Genomic DNA, 12,278 nt, shown 5'->3' on the forward strand with positions numbered 1-12,278 from the left:
CATGAAAATCAGCCATGATAAAAAACTAGGAGCATACAAAACAAGTATCACCAAAAAATTCACATCAGCCGAAAGGATGATTTCTCCAGCTTGGCATACTGACTGGGGAAAAGTCATTAAGAAAAGTAATAGAAGTCTCCCATCATTTTCTTGCATAAAAATGCATTTTTGCACTCCTGTAAAACAAAAAATTTTCACATTAGAGATATTACACGCTCAGCGAAAATATTATGTACGTAATAATAAGACACCACATGTAATTTAAGTTTTTAGATTCTCACGGCCAAAAGCATTTTTGTTGTTTGTTTTTGGGGTGTTATGCCGTGTTGCGCTAACTCCTTCTTTAGCCGACGTTTCGGACAGCGTTGCAGTGTCCATCATCAGGGCAGATCCGGTAGATCCGAAGATGTGTAAATTTTGGTTGTCGAGTTTGTGCTTATTTATTTGTGGCCTGGGCCCGTCCAAGTGCGAAATGCCAACGGAAGTGGCGACATCTTGTGGCGAATTCTGAAAGCACAGTATTTATGATAGCCTGGGGCCCATCCAAGTGCGAAATGCCAACGGAAGTGGCGCCATCTTGTGGTGAATTCTAGAATTAGAAAACCGATTGACAGCGGTTAGAGTAGATGTACCCAGTATCAAGGTATAAATGCAATGGTTTTATATTGTATTATTATATGGTATTGGAGTATACTTAGACATGTTATTTGCGTTTAGCTTTGGTGTAGCCGTCAATTACCGGATACCAAGAGCTGTTGAGCTTAGCTCCGTCGTCTCTATTGATATTAAATGGATTTTTGTAGATTTCAATTGCCTCCATAATCAGGCGTGATCTATAAGTTTTGGGTCTTCCCAGGACCTCGGGAGCAAATCCAAAGTAATGGCCGGTTTCAATTAAGTGTTCGGCGATTGCCGATTTATCAGGGTGGCCAAGTTTACAAGCACGAAAATGTTCTGCTATCCTTTTGGAAATCGTCCGCTCTGTCTAGCCTATATAAACTTTGTCACAACCAGAGCAGCTGAGTTTGTACACTCCATCTGCTTCCAGAGGAAACTTAGTCTTTGCAGACCTCAGTAGGTCTTGGATTTTGGTGGTGGTTCCGAAGACAGTTTTGATGTTTTCTTTTCTCAACAGCCTGGCAATTCTGTCTGTCACATTGTGAACGAAAGGCAGGAAAGCACAGCCTTTTGAGTCTTGTTCAACTCTGTCTTCGTTTGTTGTAGATTTGGCTCTTAAAATTTGCCTAGTCTGACTTGCCGGGTAACCGTTGCGCTCCAGTGCATCGGTCAGTTTTATAAGTTCTGCTCCAAGTTTTGTTTCTTCACATATTCTGGTCGCTCGGGTCACCAACGTACGGATAAGTCCTCTCTTCTGCGCTGGGTGGTGGTGCGAATCAGCGTGTAGGTATCGATTCGTATGAGTTGGTTTCCTATATACGGTATGTCCTAGGCTACCATCGTGTTTTCGCATCACCTCCACATCTAGAAAAGGCAGGATTTTATCTTGGTTTTCCAGCTCCATTGTGAACTTAATTTTGCTGTGGAGAGAATTAAGATGGTCCAGGAATTCGTTAAGTTTCTCCGTTCCATGAGGCCAAATGGCGAAGACATCGTCGACGTAGCGCCACCATACTTTAGGGACAGCTGAAGCTGTATCAAGTGCCGCTTCCTCAAACTTCTCCATAAAGAAGTTGGCTATTACTGGCGATAACGGACTGCCCATTGCAACTCCCTCCACTTGCTCAAAAAGTTCACCCTGAAACGCAAAGTATCCCGTTTTGAGGCAGTGTTCAAAAAGTTTGCAGATGTCTTCCTCATATATCTCACTGAGCATTGTCATTGAGTCTTCTAGAGGCACATTTGTGAAAAGAGACACGACGTCAAAGCTGACCAAAATATCTCCTTCCTCAGTCTTAACCTGCTTAAGCTTACTGATCAGATCTGTTGAATCCTTAATAAACGATTCGGTTTTTCCAGTTTGCATCTGCAGTAATCTCGAGAGGTGTTGGGACAGTTTGTATGTAGGTGCACCAATAGCGCTGACAATCGGTCTCATTGGGATTCCCTTTTTGTGTATTTTTGGGAGACCGTACAGGGCAGGAGTTCTAGAGGCCTTTACAAAAAGCTTAGACCAATCCTCTTTTCTGATGCTAGATGCTTTGACTAGTTCCCTTGTCTTTAAGTCAATCTTGTTAGTAGGATTGTTTTTGATCTTCTTGTAGGTGCCGGAATCGCACAAGAGGTCTTCCATCTTCTTTGTGTAGTCTACCGTATTAATCACGACAGTGGCATTTCCTTTGTCGGCTGGCAGAACCAAGATTAAGATAATGTGCGCAGCGAACTGGATGGAACATCTCGGGACCTTTTCAATTTACACCTGCATCTGAGTACAATCCTAATCGAAGAAGATTGGAATAAAATTGACAATATAACTTACCAACAAGCACTAAGGTGTAAGCAGTCAACAGATGCGAGACAGAAACATAAGTTTGAGAGGCTCAACCAAGCCAAAAAAGGAGATCGAAAACAACTTGATCAAAATAAAGTAGTTATCAACATTTCGACCCTTGTGCTGAGCCCAGATGCAACTTCAGTGCTTGCTAAGGGCATGAACTATGCAGTTGTCCCCAAAAAGATACCTGTGGAATCTATCGTATGTGGTGTGGAGACAGCACTACATACAATAATGAAAGTCCACAAAATGTCAGAATCACAAGCAGAGAACATACGACAAGAGACTAGCCATATTTTGAAAAGGGCTGAAATACCCCGCCCAAACATCACAAAAGGAGAGTTTGCGGCCCTAAAAGAATTGCGCGCCAATGAGGAAATCTTGGTTCTGCCAGCCGACAAAGGAAATGCCACTGTCGTGATTAATACGGTAGACTACACAAAGAAGATGGAAGACCTCTTGTGCGATTCCGGCACCTACAAGAAGATCAAAAACAATCCTACTAACAAGATTGACTTAAAGACAAGGGAACTAGTCAAAGCATCTAGCATCAGAAAAGAGGATTGGTCTAAGCTTTTTGTAAAGGCCTCTAGAACTCCTGCCCTGTACGGTCTCCCAAAAATACACAAAAAGGGAATCCCAATGAGACCGATTGTCAGCGCTATTGGTGCACCTACATACAAACTGTCCCAACACCTCTCGAGATTACTGCAGATGCAAACTGGAAAAACCGAATCGTTTATTAAGGATTCAACAGATCTGATCAGTAAGCTTAAGCAGGTTAAGACTGAGGAAGGAGATATTTTGGTCAGCTTTGACGTCGTGTCTCTTTTCACAAATGTGCCTCTAGAAGACTCAATGACAATGCTCAGTGAGATATATGAGGAAGACATCTGCAAACTTTTTGAACACTGCCTCAAAACGGGATACTTTGCGTTTCAGGGTGAACTTTTTGAGCAAGTGGAGGGAGTTGCAATGGGCAGTCCGTTATCGCCAGTAATAGCCAACTTCTTTATGGAGAAGTTTGAGGAAGCGGCACTTGATACAGCTTCAGCTGTCCCTAAAGTATGGTGGCGCTACGTCGACGATGTCTTCGCCATTTGGCCTCATGGAACGGAGAAACTTAACGAATTCCTGGACCATCTTAATTCTCTCCACAGCAAAATTAAGTTCACAATGGAGCTGGAAAACCAAGATAAAATCCTGCCTTTTCTAGATGTGGAGGTGATGCGAAAACACGATGGTAGCCTAGGACATACCGTATATAGGAAACCAACTCATACGAATCGATACTTACACGCTGATTCGCACCACCACCCAGCGCAGAAGAGAGGACTTATCCGTACGTTGGTGACCCGAGCGACCAGAATATGTGAAGAAACAAAACTTGGAGCAGAACTTATAAAACTGACCGATGCACTGGAGCGCAACGGTTACCCGGCAAGTCAGACTAGGCAAATTTTAAGAGCCAAATCTACAACAAACGAAGACAGAGTTGAACAAGACTCAAAAGGCTGTGCTTTCCTGCCTTTCGTTCACAATGTGACAGACAGAATTGCCAGGCTGTTGAGAAAAGAAAACATCAAAACTGTCTTCGGAACCACCACCAAAATCCAAGACCTACTGAGGTCTGCAAAGACTAAGTTTCCTCTGGAAGCAGATGGAGTGTACAAACTCAGCTGCTCTGGTTGTGACAAAGTTTATATAGGCTAGACAGAGCGGACGATTTCCAAAAGGATAGCAGAACATTTTCGTGCTTGTAAACTTGGCCACCCTGATAAATCGGCAATCGTCGAACACTTAATTGAAACCGGCCATTACTTTGGATTTGCTCCCGAGGTCCTGGGAAGACCCAAAACTTATAGATCACGCCTGATTATGGAGGCAATTGAAATCTACAAAAATCCATTTAATATCAATAGAGACGACGGAGCTAAGCTCAACAGCTCTTGGTATCCGGTAATTGACGGCTACACCAAAGCTAAACGCAAATAACATGTCTAAGTATACTCCAATACCATATAATAATACAATATAAAACCATTGCATTTATACCTTGATACTGGGTACATCTACTCTAACCGCTGTCAATTGGTTTTCTAATTCTAGAATTCACCACAAGATGGCGCCACTTCCGTTGGCATTTCGCACTTGGATGGGCCCCAGGCTATCATAAATACTGTGCTTTCAGAATTCGCCACAAGATGTCGCCACTTCCGTTGGCATTTCGCACTTGGACGGGCCCAGGCCACAAATAAATAAGCACAAACTCGACAACCAAAATTTACACATCTTCGGATCTACCGGATCTGCCCTGATGATGGACACTGCAACGCTGTCCGAAACGTCGGCTAAAGAAGGAGTTAGCGCAACACGGCATAACACCCCAAAAACAAACAACAAAAAAAAACCACATGTAATTGTGTTATAATTTCAGGTGCGATACCGTTCCATCAAGAAGGACAAGACTGAATCAGAAAGTGACGAGTTATCAGCCGATGAGAGACTGCTGGGGGCCAGCGCGTGACCAGCGCGGAAGCCTACCCAAGAGTGGGCATAACCGTTTCTGTTCCCAAAGAGTACAGGCCAAATATCTTCATCATCTGCATTCTATCCTATCATCAATTTACTATATCCAACTGTCTGAATCATCACTAACTTAGAATACTGTAATAAAAAAATCTACCGTATTGCTTTGTGAATGCGAATGAAACCAACACAAGTCAATCCCACTTTTAGGTTGTTTTACCTCGACAATAACCTACAATGGTGTATGACTTGAAGAGTTTTTGTGTATTTTTAAATAAATTGTATACAATAGTCATAATTGTGTTGGTTGTACGCAATTAACCACTGGAGCGACAAGACATTTAAACGAAAAATTCCTTTAGCGCTGGAGATTACCGTACGTTTGGTTTTGGATTCAATCAATAACGGATTGAAAACATTGACAAACACATTGAAATATAATACCTAATAAAATTTGCCTAAAATAAACATCCATGGGATTTTTAGACGTAACGGTGACATCGTCATGAATTTTTTTTTGTGGAAGTTCCAGATAATGCAGAAAATAATTAAGAAGGATGCGACACATCTCTTGTTAAATTGTAAATGTTAAATTAAATTTGGTCACATTTTAGTCAGCAGGTGTTTGTAAATTGGTCAAAATGTGGCCAATAACGGTCCAGTGGTTATATGCAATTATACTCTAACACAGAAGAGATAATCCTAAAAAAATATTTCGTGGGCAAATCTGTATTGCCAAAGTAAGCTCAGTTTTTCCTTACTTCTGTTGAAATTGATCAAACATTTTCAAATATTGAATTCTTTCTTGAACAGATAATAAATCACTCTTCTCGGGAAAATTTGTTCAGTAGGTAAAACTTCAATTTCAATACAATTCAACAATGAAATTTGAGTTTTACCTTCATAATGCGTTCACACAGTGATATTAGAATACATATTATTTTAAATAAATAGTTAAACACGGCCTTACTAATAAATTTGTTTTAAATTTTACACAACTGATAAACAAACATTAAATTTAGGGTAAATGGTTGTGTATCAATTGTGTAAAATTTAAAACACATTAGTAAGGGGTTTAGTTTTAACCACTGTTTTTAGTAATATAAAAAGTAAAAAAAGACAAACACAACTGTAAAAAAATACTTGTATGTCATTTAAATTTTTTGTATGCTTTAATTCCTGATGAAGGAGCCATTGGTTCTGAAACATGGTGCTCAGAAACAGTCAGTACAGGCAGGAAACTGGTTAATCTACTTTTTTTTTTTTTTTTACATTTTTCGCCAACTAAAAAGATTAAAAAAACTTTTGGCGCCGCTTCAACGCATTTTAAAAGACATTAAACAGCTGATGTAAAAACCCTGGCAACTGATTTTTTTTCATCAAAAAAATTCCAACTTCGGACTAGATTTACTCAAAAATATAAAAGTTATACCACAAAATGGACTCCAAATGTGATGCAGATTCACCAGTTTCCTGCTTGTACTACAAATTTCCAGACACCGTGCATATCATTAGAAACAGTGTTTAAAACTAGGTATTTAATTGAAAAATGGTTCCACAAAGTACTTTTACAATAATTATTGAAAAAAAGAGAAAAATTCTGGTAGGATTGAATTTGCTAGTTGTATGGAAAATTATGCTAGATGATGAGATGCTCATAAAAAATATTCTGTTTTGCATAGAATGCATAAATGGTGCTCAATTTGAGAGATCTCGCGCCTTTTTCGCAGTGGTTACTTTGGCAGTTTGCTCTACTGCGTTTAGGTAGGTAGCTTATTTAATCTGGAATCCAATTTCTACATTCATATTTATCTGTACTGTTATATTGTTTAACCTGACCTACACCACTGTTGCATACGTCATTTATCAGCGGCTATCTCTATGCATGTATGTCGCTCATGCAATAAATGAAGTTACACATGCATTGTGTAAACACGGTCATGTGATGCGATTGATTGCTTTGAAACAGTCAGTGTTGTAAGGTTCAAGTTTTTGTGGACGTTCCTTTATAATATACAATAATATTTATTATAAATACTTTTTCTTTCTTACTTTTTTCAACAGCAATTTAAATTCAAATCTGACAAATATACTCAACATTCATCCATGTTTGTATCTGTCCTCTAAAATTTATTCCATTTAGTTACTTAATAATACATTCTCAGTAGGAGTGAACACAATTCTTTGGATTATTATTTAATTAAACTGTTTCGTCTGAATTACAAATATACAAAATACTTTGAAGTCTCAAAAAATGTTTACCCTGTCAAAATTAATTTAGTTGCATTATTATTTGTAATTGATTCTTGGAGGTATTTATTGTTAGTTTTTTTTTTTTAATATATGTTTATTGCAAAAGCTCTATGGCGTAGGTTCCTCACCTCACCAGCCAAGTTAGCTGCGTCTCCGGTGCACTTCAAAAATACATTTTTAATTGGATACACGCAAGTCAAAAATAGCTGGGAACCACGGCTCTATACCATCATTCCCTTATCATAACAATCTTTTTGATTTTGTTAGTTAACTAATTTGCAACTTCTAATATTTTGCAGCAAAAAAATATATTTATGTAATGCATTCAATAATTTGTTTTTAAACCGTAGGAGCAAGGCAAAAATAAATTAAATACATTTTTGTTAAGGCCAACATGAAGACTACATATACATTTTGTTAAGGCCAACATGAAGACTACATTCTGTTAAGGCCAACATGAAGACTACATTTTGTTAAGGCCAACATGAAGACTATACATTTTGATTCTTGTATTTAACAAGTAACAGTAAGAAATCCAGACGTGCGTGGCAACAATTCTTTAACACTGCAATTGCAGGGAAGAATGTAGAAATGATGTAATTTAAATATTCAAAGAATTATTTCTCCAATAATTTCATTTAAAGAAAAGCATCTCCTTTCCCTCAACGTGTATAAAAATAATTAACGGAATAAATAATAATTAAATTGTGGGTACTATGTATGAAGGTGTGGTGTATATGTACTTCCAACATTTTAACTCTGCCGGTGGTGAAATCAGGCACTACAAATAATATACTTGGAGCTGTGGCACTCACTATCTTCGGCAGAGTTAAATTTGTGCAAGTTATAAATATATTATATTTTTGGTTACCGGGTATGTCATCGAAATGACAATTCAACACACCTCCAAAAAGTGATATGAAGTCATGAAAAGTGATGAAACAAAAACTAGGTTAAATAGGTTACATAGGTAACTAGACTCTATATCACTTTTTGGAGGTGTGTTGAATTTTCATTTTGATGAAATATCATGGAACCTATATTTTTAATGGTGTGTGCCGTGTCTTAAAAGAAATGATATTATGTATATTATAATAATGTTAGTCTTTTTAAATTCATGCGTACGTAGTTCATAGCTATTAAGTTTTCTTGATAAAAACAAAGAAAAGATTTTTATGATAATATTATTATTGTGTAAAATTTGTGTCCACTATGAAATTTTATCGTTACAATACATTTTCTATGAAGCATTGTTTTAGTTTTCAAAATGTTTTATAATGATTATAGTCCCAGTTGTTTCACAGAAATTCAAGTGTGACAAAGTCATCAAATGGCCGTTCTGTACCATTTTGTTTTTTTGACAGTTGAAAGGTTCCCGTTGAATGCTGATTCTATGTCCGTTTCAGCTTTTGAACAAATTGTGACCAGCAGAAGGTCCTATATACATACATTGCATTCATTCTGGAATAAACTCTTATTATTATTATTATTACAAATACAACTCTGAGTGGCTTTAATATTTGAGACACTGTTGTTTTTTAACCATGGTAGACTTTAATTTGAGACACTGTTGTTTTTTAACCATGGTAGACTTTAATTTGAGACACTGTTGTTTTTTAACCATGGTAGACTTTAATTTTTTATAAATAATTACATTTTCACAAGGCGATGCACTACGTCGTGTAATATTTTAAATCGGGCCGCTATCAATAACAGCCCTTACGTAGATGGCGATAAGGTTTAAATTCCCGCTTAACACCATCGGCCTGTTTTGATTTATGCAAGAAAAAAACATGGCCAAAAAGTGCCTTTTATTTTATTTTGTGAATGTTCAGGCATAAATTTTTTTTTTCTGATTTTTTATAAATAACTAAATTTGCCACATTATACAATAAAATAGTGCATCGCCTTAATATCTTTCGGCATAAAAAGTACTCTAAAACATTTTTTGCAATTTTTCAAAAATATGAAAATGTTGACATATATGGCGAAAATTGGTATACTGGATGTCTTATTTGTAACATGTTACAGAAAAGAAAAACCCCTTAGTTTTACCCAGTGGATCCAGAATAGAAGTATTGCTGGAAATAACGTTCGGCTATTTTTAGTAACGGAAATGTATAGACTGGCCGTTCTCAACCTTCATTTTCTCTTTTTCCTTCTCTTACCTCATTTCATTACATGTCAAAATGTTCCCCAACTGGAATTGTCATATGACCATGTTCAGGGTACCCCTAGTAGAAATCACCCACGGTTTCACAATAAAAAGTATATATTCACGTCACAGAATGGTAGATTCTCTCAGTGAAAGACCACCCTTCAAAATTTAAACTTTGTTTGAAATTGCTTTAGCCATGTTTAGTGACCAGATCTGAATAGCCAGGTACTTCCCAACCTTCCATCTCATCTCCTTCCAATCTCACAGCTTACCCCAATTTGGGATGTCATAGTTGAGACTACAGTGTGGTATTCATAAAATAATGTGTCACAAATATACTTCTCTCTATTTTTATGCAAAAAATAAATAAACTAGATTTAAAAACACATGTCATGTTTTATGACATCATAAAAATATGAATCATTAGTAAAATTTTATAATAAAATCTCGTTTAAAACAAAAGACCGTTCCCTAGCATCGTCCAGAATGAAGCACGGTGCCGAAGGTGACTGCAGCATGGAAGCTACCATCGAACGCCAACGAACTAATAATAAATCATGGCAAGAGACGGGCGCACTGTCTTCTGCATGCGGTATGTTTGGCGGTACAACTTTTTCCGGCCAAAGATATTATTTTCCGTCACAATGTTCTTAGGATAATATTATAATAAACAATAATAATACATACGTAGTTTGGTATACAAAACTAAAATAATCCTTCGTTTGTCTTTGATATTTCCTGTGATAATCAGCAAACAAGTCTTTATTTAATGATAATGAATGCGTCCACATTGATTAATTTATCAAGCAATAATATTTATTCATAATATCTCCTGTTGAATGGAGATTTATGACTTGAATATAAAATTAATGATCTTTACTGTCCGTACCTATATTAGTTTATTTTCAAGGTCATGCTTTATTTCTCTCGCAGTTATAGATATTAATTAAAGATTTTTTATTTTTGAAGAAAATTTCTTCTGAAAGCTTATCACTTTGTAATGTCATTATTTATTAGAATAAATCACAAATAACTTTGTTTGCATCACTTTAATATATATAACCTCTACATGTTTCATGAACAAAGTTCACCTCATCAGGAGCAAGTATATACTAAAGTCAAAAATTAAATATAGATTACAATTGAACAGTGGAAGAAGTGGGGAGGGTAAGAGTGGGCGGAGATTTTCAGAATTGTCTTTCCCATCTAACAATATTGTAATTCTTAATTATTTAATTTTTGACTTAAATATATACTTGCTCCTGATGAGGTGAACTTTGTTCATGAAACATGTAGAGGTTATATATATTCAGGGTGGCCACAGACCTGGAAAACCGGGAAAACCGGGAATTATCAGGGAATTTTACCGAACCGGGAATTATCAGGGAAATGTCAGGGAATTTTAAAATATTCTTAAAATATCAGGGAATTCCAAAAATAAAACGAAATTCGTTATTTACGATTTGTGAAGTCCCAAAGTTGTGTTTTATTACTTTTACTTGCGGCGTGTGTAACAAAAGATATGCCTACAAAGACAAACTAGATAAGTAGGTATTTTTTTATTATTATTTTCGTAAATAGCCCTTGCAACACAATCATGTCGTAAACCACCCGCCTTGATTTTTACCCTATACTATGTAGGTGCGAAATCTGTAAAGAAAAAGCTAGCAAAGTTACAACAAAGTGTCAAAAGGGTCGGACACCCAGTATGGTCGTAATAAAATTTAAAGATCATCATTATCAACATTTTTACAAAGTATCAATACAGTAGAACCTTGTTAATTCGAAATCCACGGGACATCAAAAATCATATTTCGAATTAAAGAATTCCCACGTAATTCGAATTTTTATGAAAAAAAAAAATACGCCGAAAATCGATTTTCTCGGCCGCCTCTTCAAATCCGGGTGGTATTTTAGCTGTAAATTCGTATTAATACCAATTATTTCTTTATTTTCGCGGCCGATTACCATGGCGGCGGGCCCTTTAAATTCAGATATTCGCAATAAATTCGTAAAAATGCTATATTTTTACGCGTAAATCGAGATTTCGCTGCCGATTTCGGTCGCGGCCTACCCTTTAAATTGAGATATTCGTAAAAATACGATATATTTCCGCGTTACTCGAGATTTCGCGGTAATTTTCCGTCGCAGCCGGCCCATTATTTCAAATATCTGAATTTAAATTCGTAAAAATACGATATATTTCCGCGTTAAACGAGAATTCGCGGCCGTATTCCGTCGCGGCCAGCTCTTAAAATTCAGATTCGAAAAAAATTCGCAAAAATACGATATTCTTCCGTGTAAATCGAGAATGCGCGGCCGATTTCCGTCGCGGCCGACCCTTTAAATTAAGATATTTCATGTAAATTCGTAAAAATATGAAATATTTCCGCGTAAATCGAATTTTATCGGTAGTTTTTCGTCGCGGCCGGCCTTTTAAGTTCAGATATTTGAAGTAAATTCGTAAAAATATGTCATATTTCGGCGTGAATCGAAATTTTTCGGCCGATTTCCGTCACGCCGTATTTTTTAACTCGGATATTCGAAGTAAAGTTAGTAAAAATACGATGTATTTACGCGTAAATCGAGATTTCGCGGCCGATTCCGTCGCAGCGGGCCATTTAAATTCAAATATTCGAAATAAATTCGTAAATATACGATACATTTACGCGTAAATCGAAATTTCGCGGCCGGGTTTTGTCGCGGCCGACCCTTTAAATACTATATTTGGTGTAAACTCGTAAAACTACGATATATATCCGCGTAAGGGCCCGTTCCCACTTCCGTTTTCAAATCGGAGGCGGGTCCCGTTTTAAAAACGGACGGCCAATGGCCCTGTTCACACTACCGTTTTAAAAACGGATCCGTTTTAAAAACGAATTTTCT

The 12,278-nt window shown here is 37.0% G+C and overlaps 1 protein-coding gene across 1 annotated transcript in view; it reads left to right on the forward strand.

The window, feature by feature from the left end:
* LOC149418729 (store-operated calcium entry regulator STIMATE-like) overlaps positions 1-12,278 on the forward strand; it is a 34,173-nt gene that overhangs the window by 19,907 nt on the left and 1,988 nt on the right. Inside the window, exon 6 of the mRNA XM_089638953.1 lies at positions 4,890-10,706. Coding sequence (XP_089495079.1) covers positions 4,890-4,979 — 90 coding nt within the window. The 3' untranslated portion in view covers positions 4,980-10,706. The remainder of the gene's footprint in view (positions 1-4,889; positions 10,707-12,278) is intronic.

The sequence above is a fragment of the Hesperophylax consimilis genome, chromosome 13 (genome assembly GCF_061612785.1).
Source record: "Hesperophylax consimilis isolate HC1 chromosome 13, BYU_Hcon_1.0, whole genome shotgun sequence".
Classification (NCBI taxonomy): Eukaryota; Metazoa; Arthropoda; class Insecta; order Trichoptera; family Limnephilidae; genus Hesperophylax; species Hesperophylax consimilis.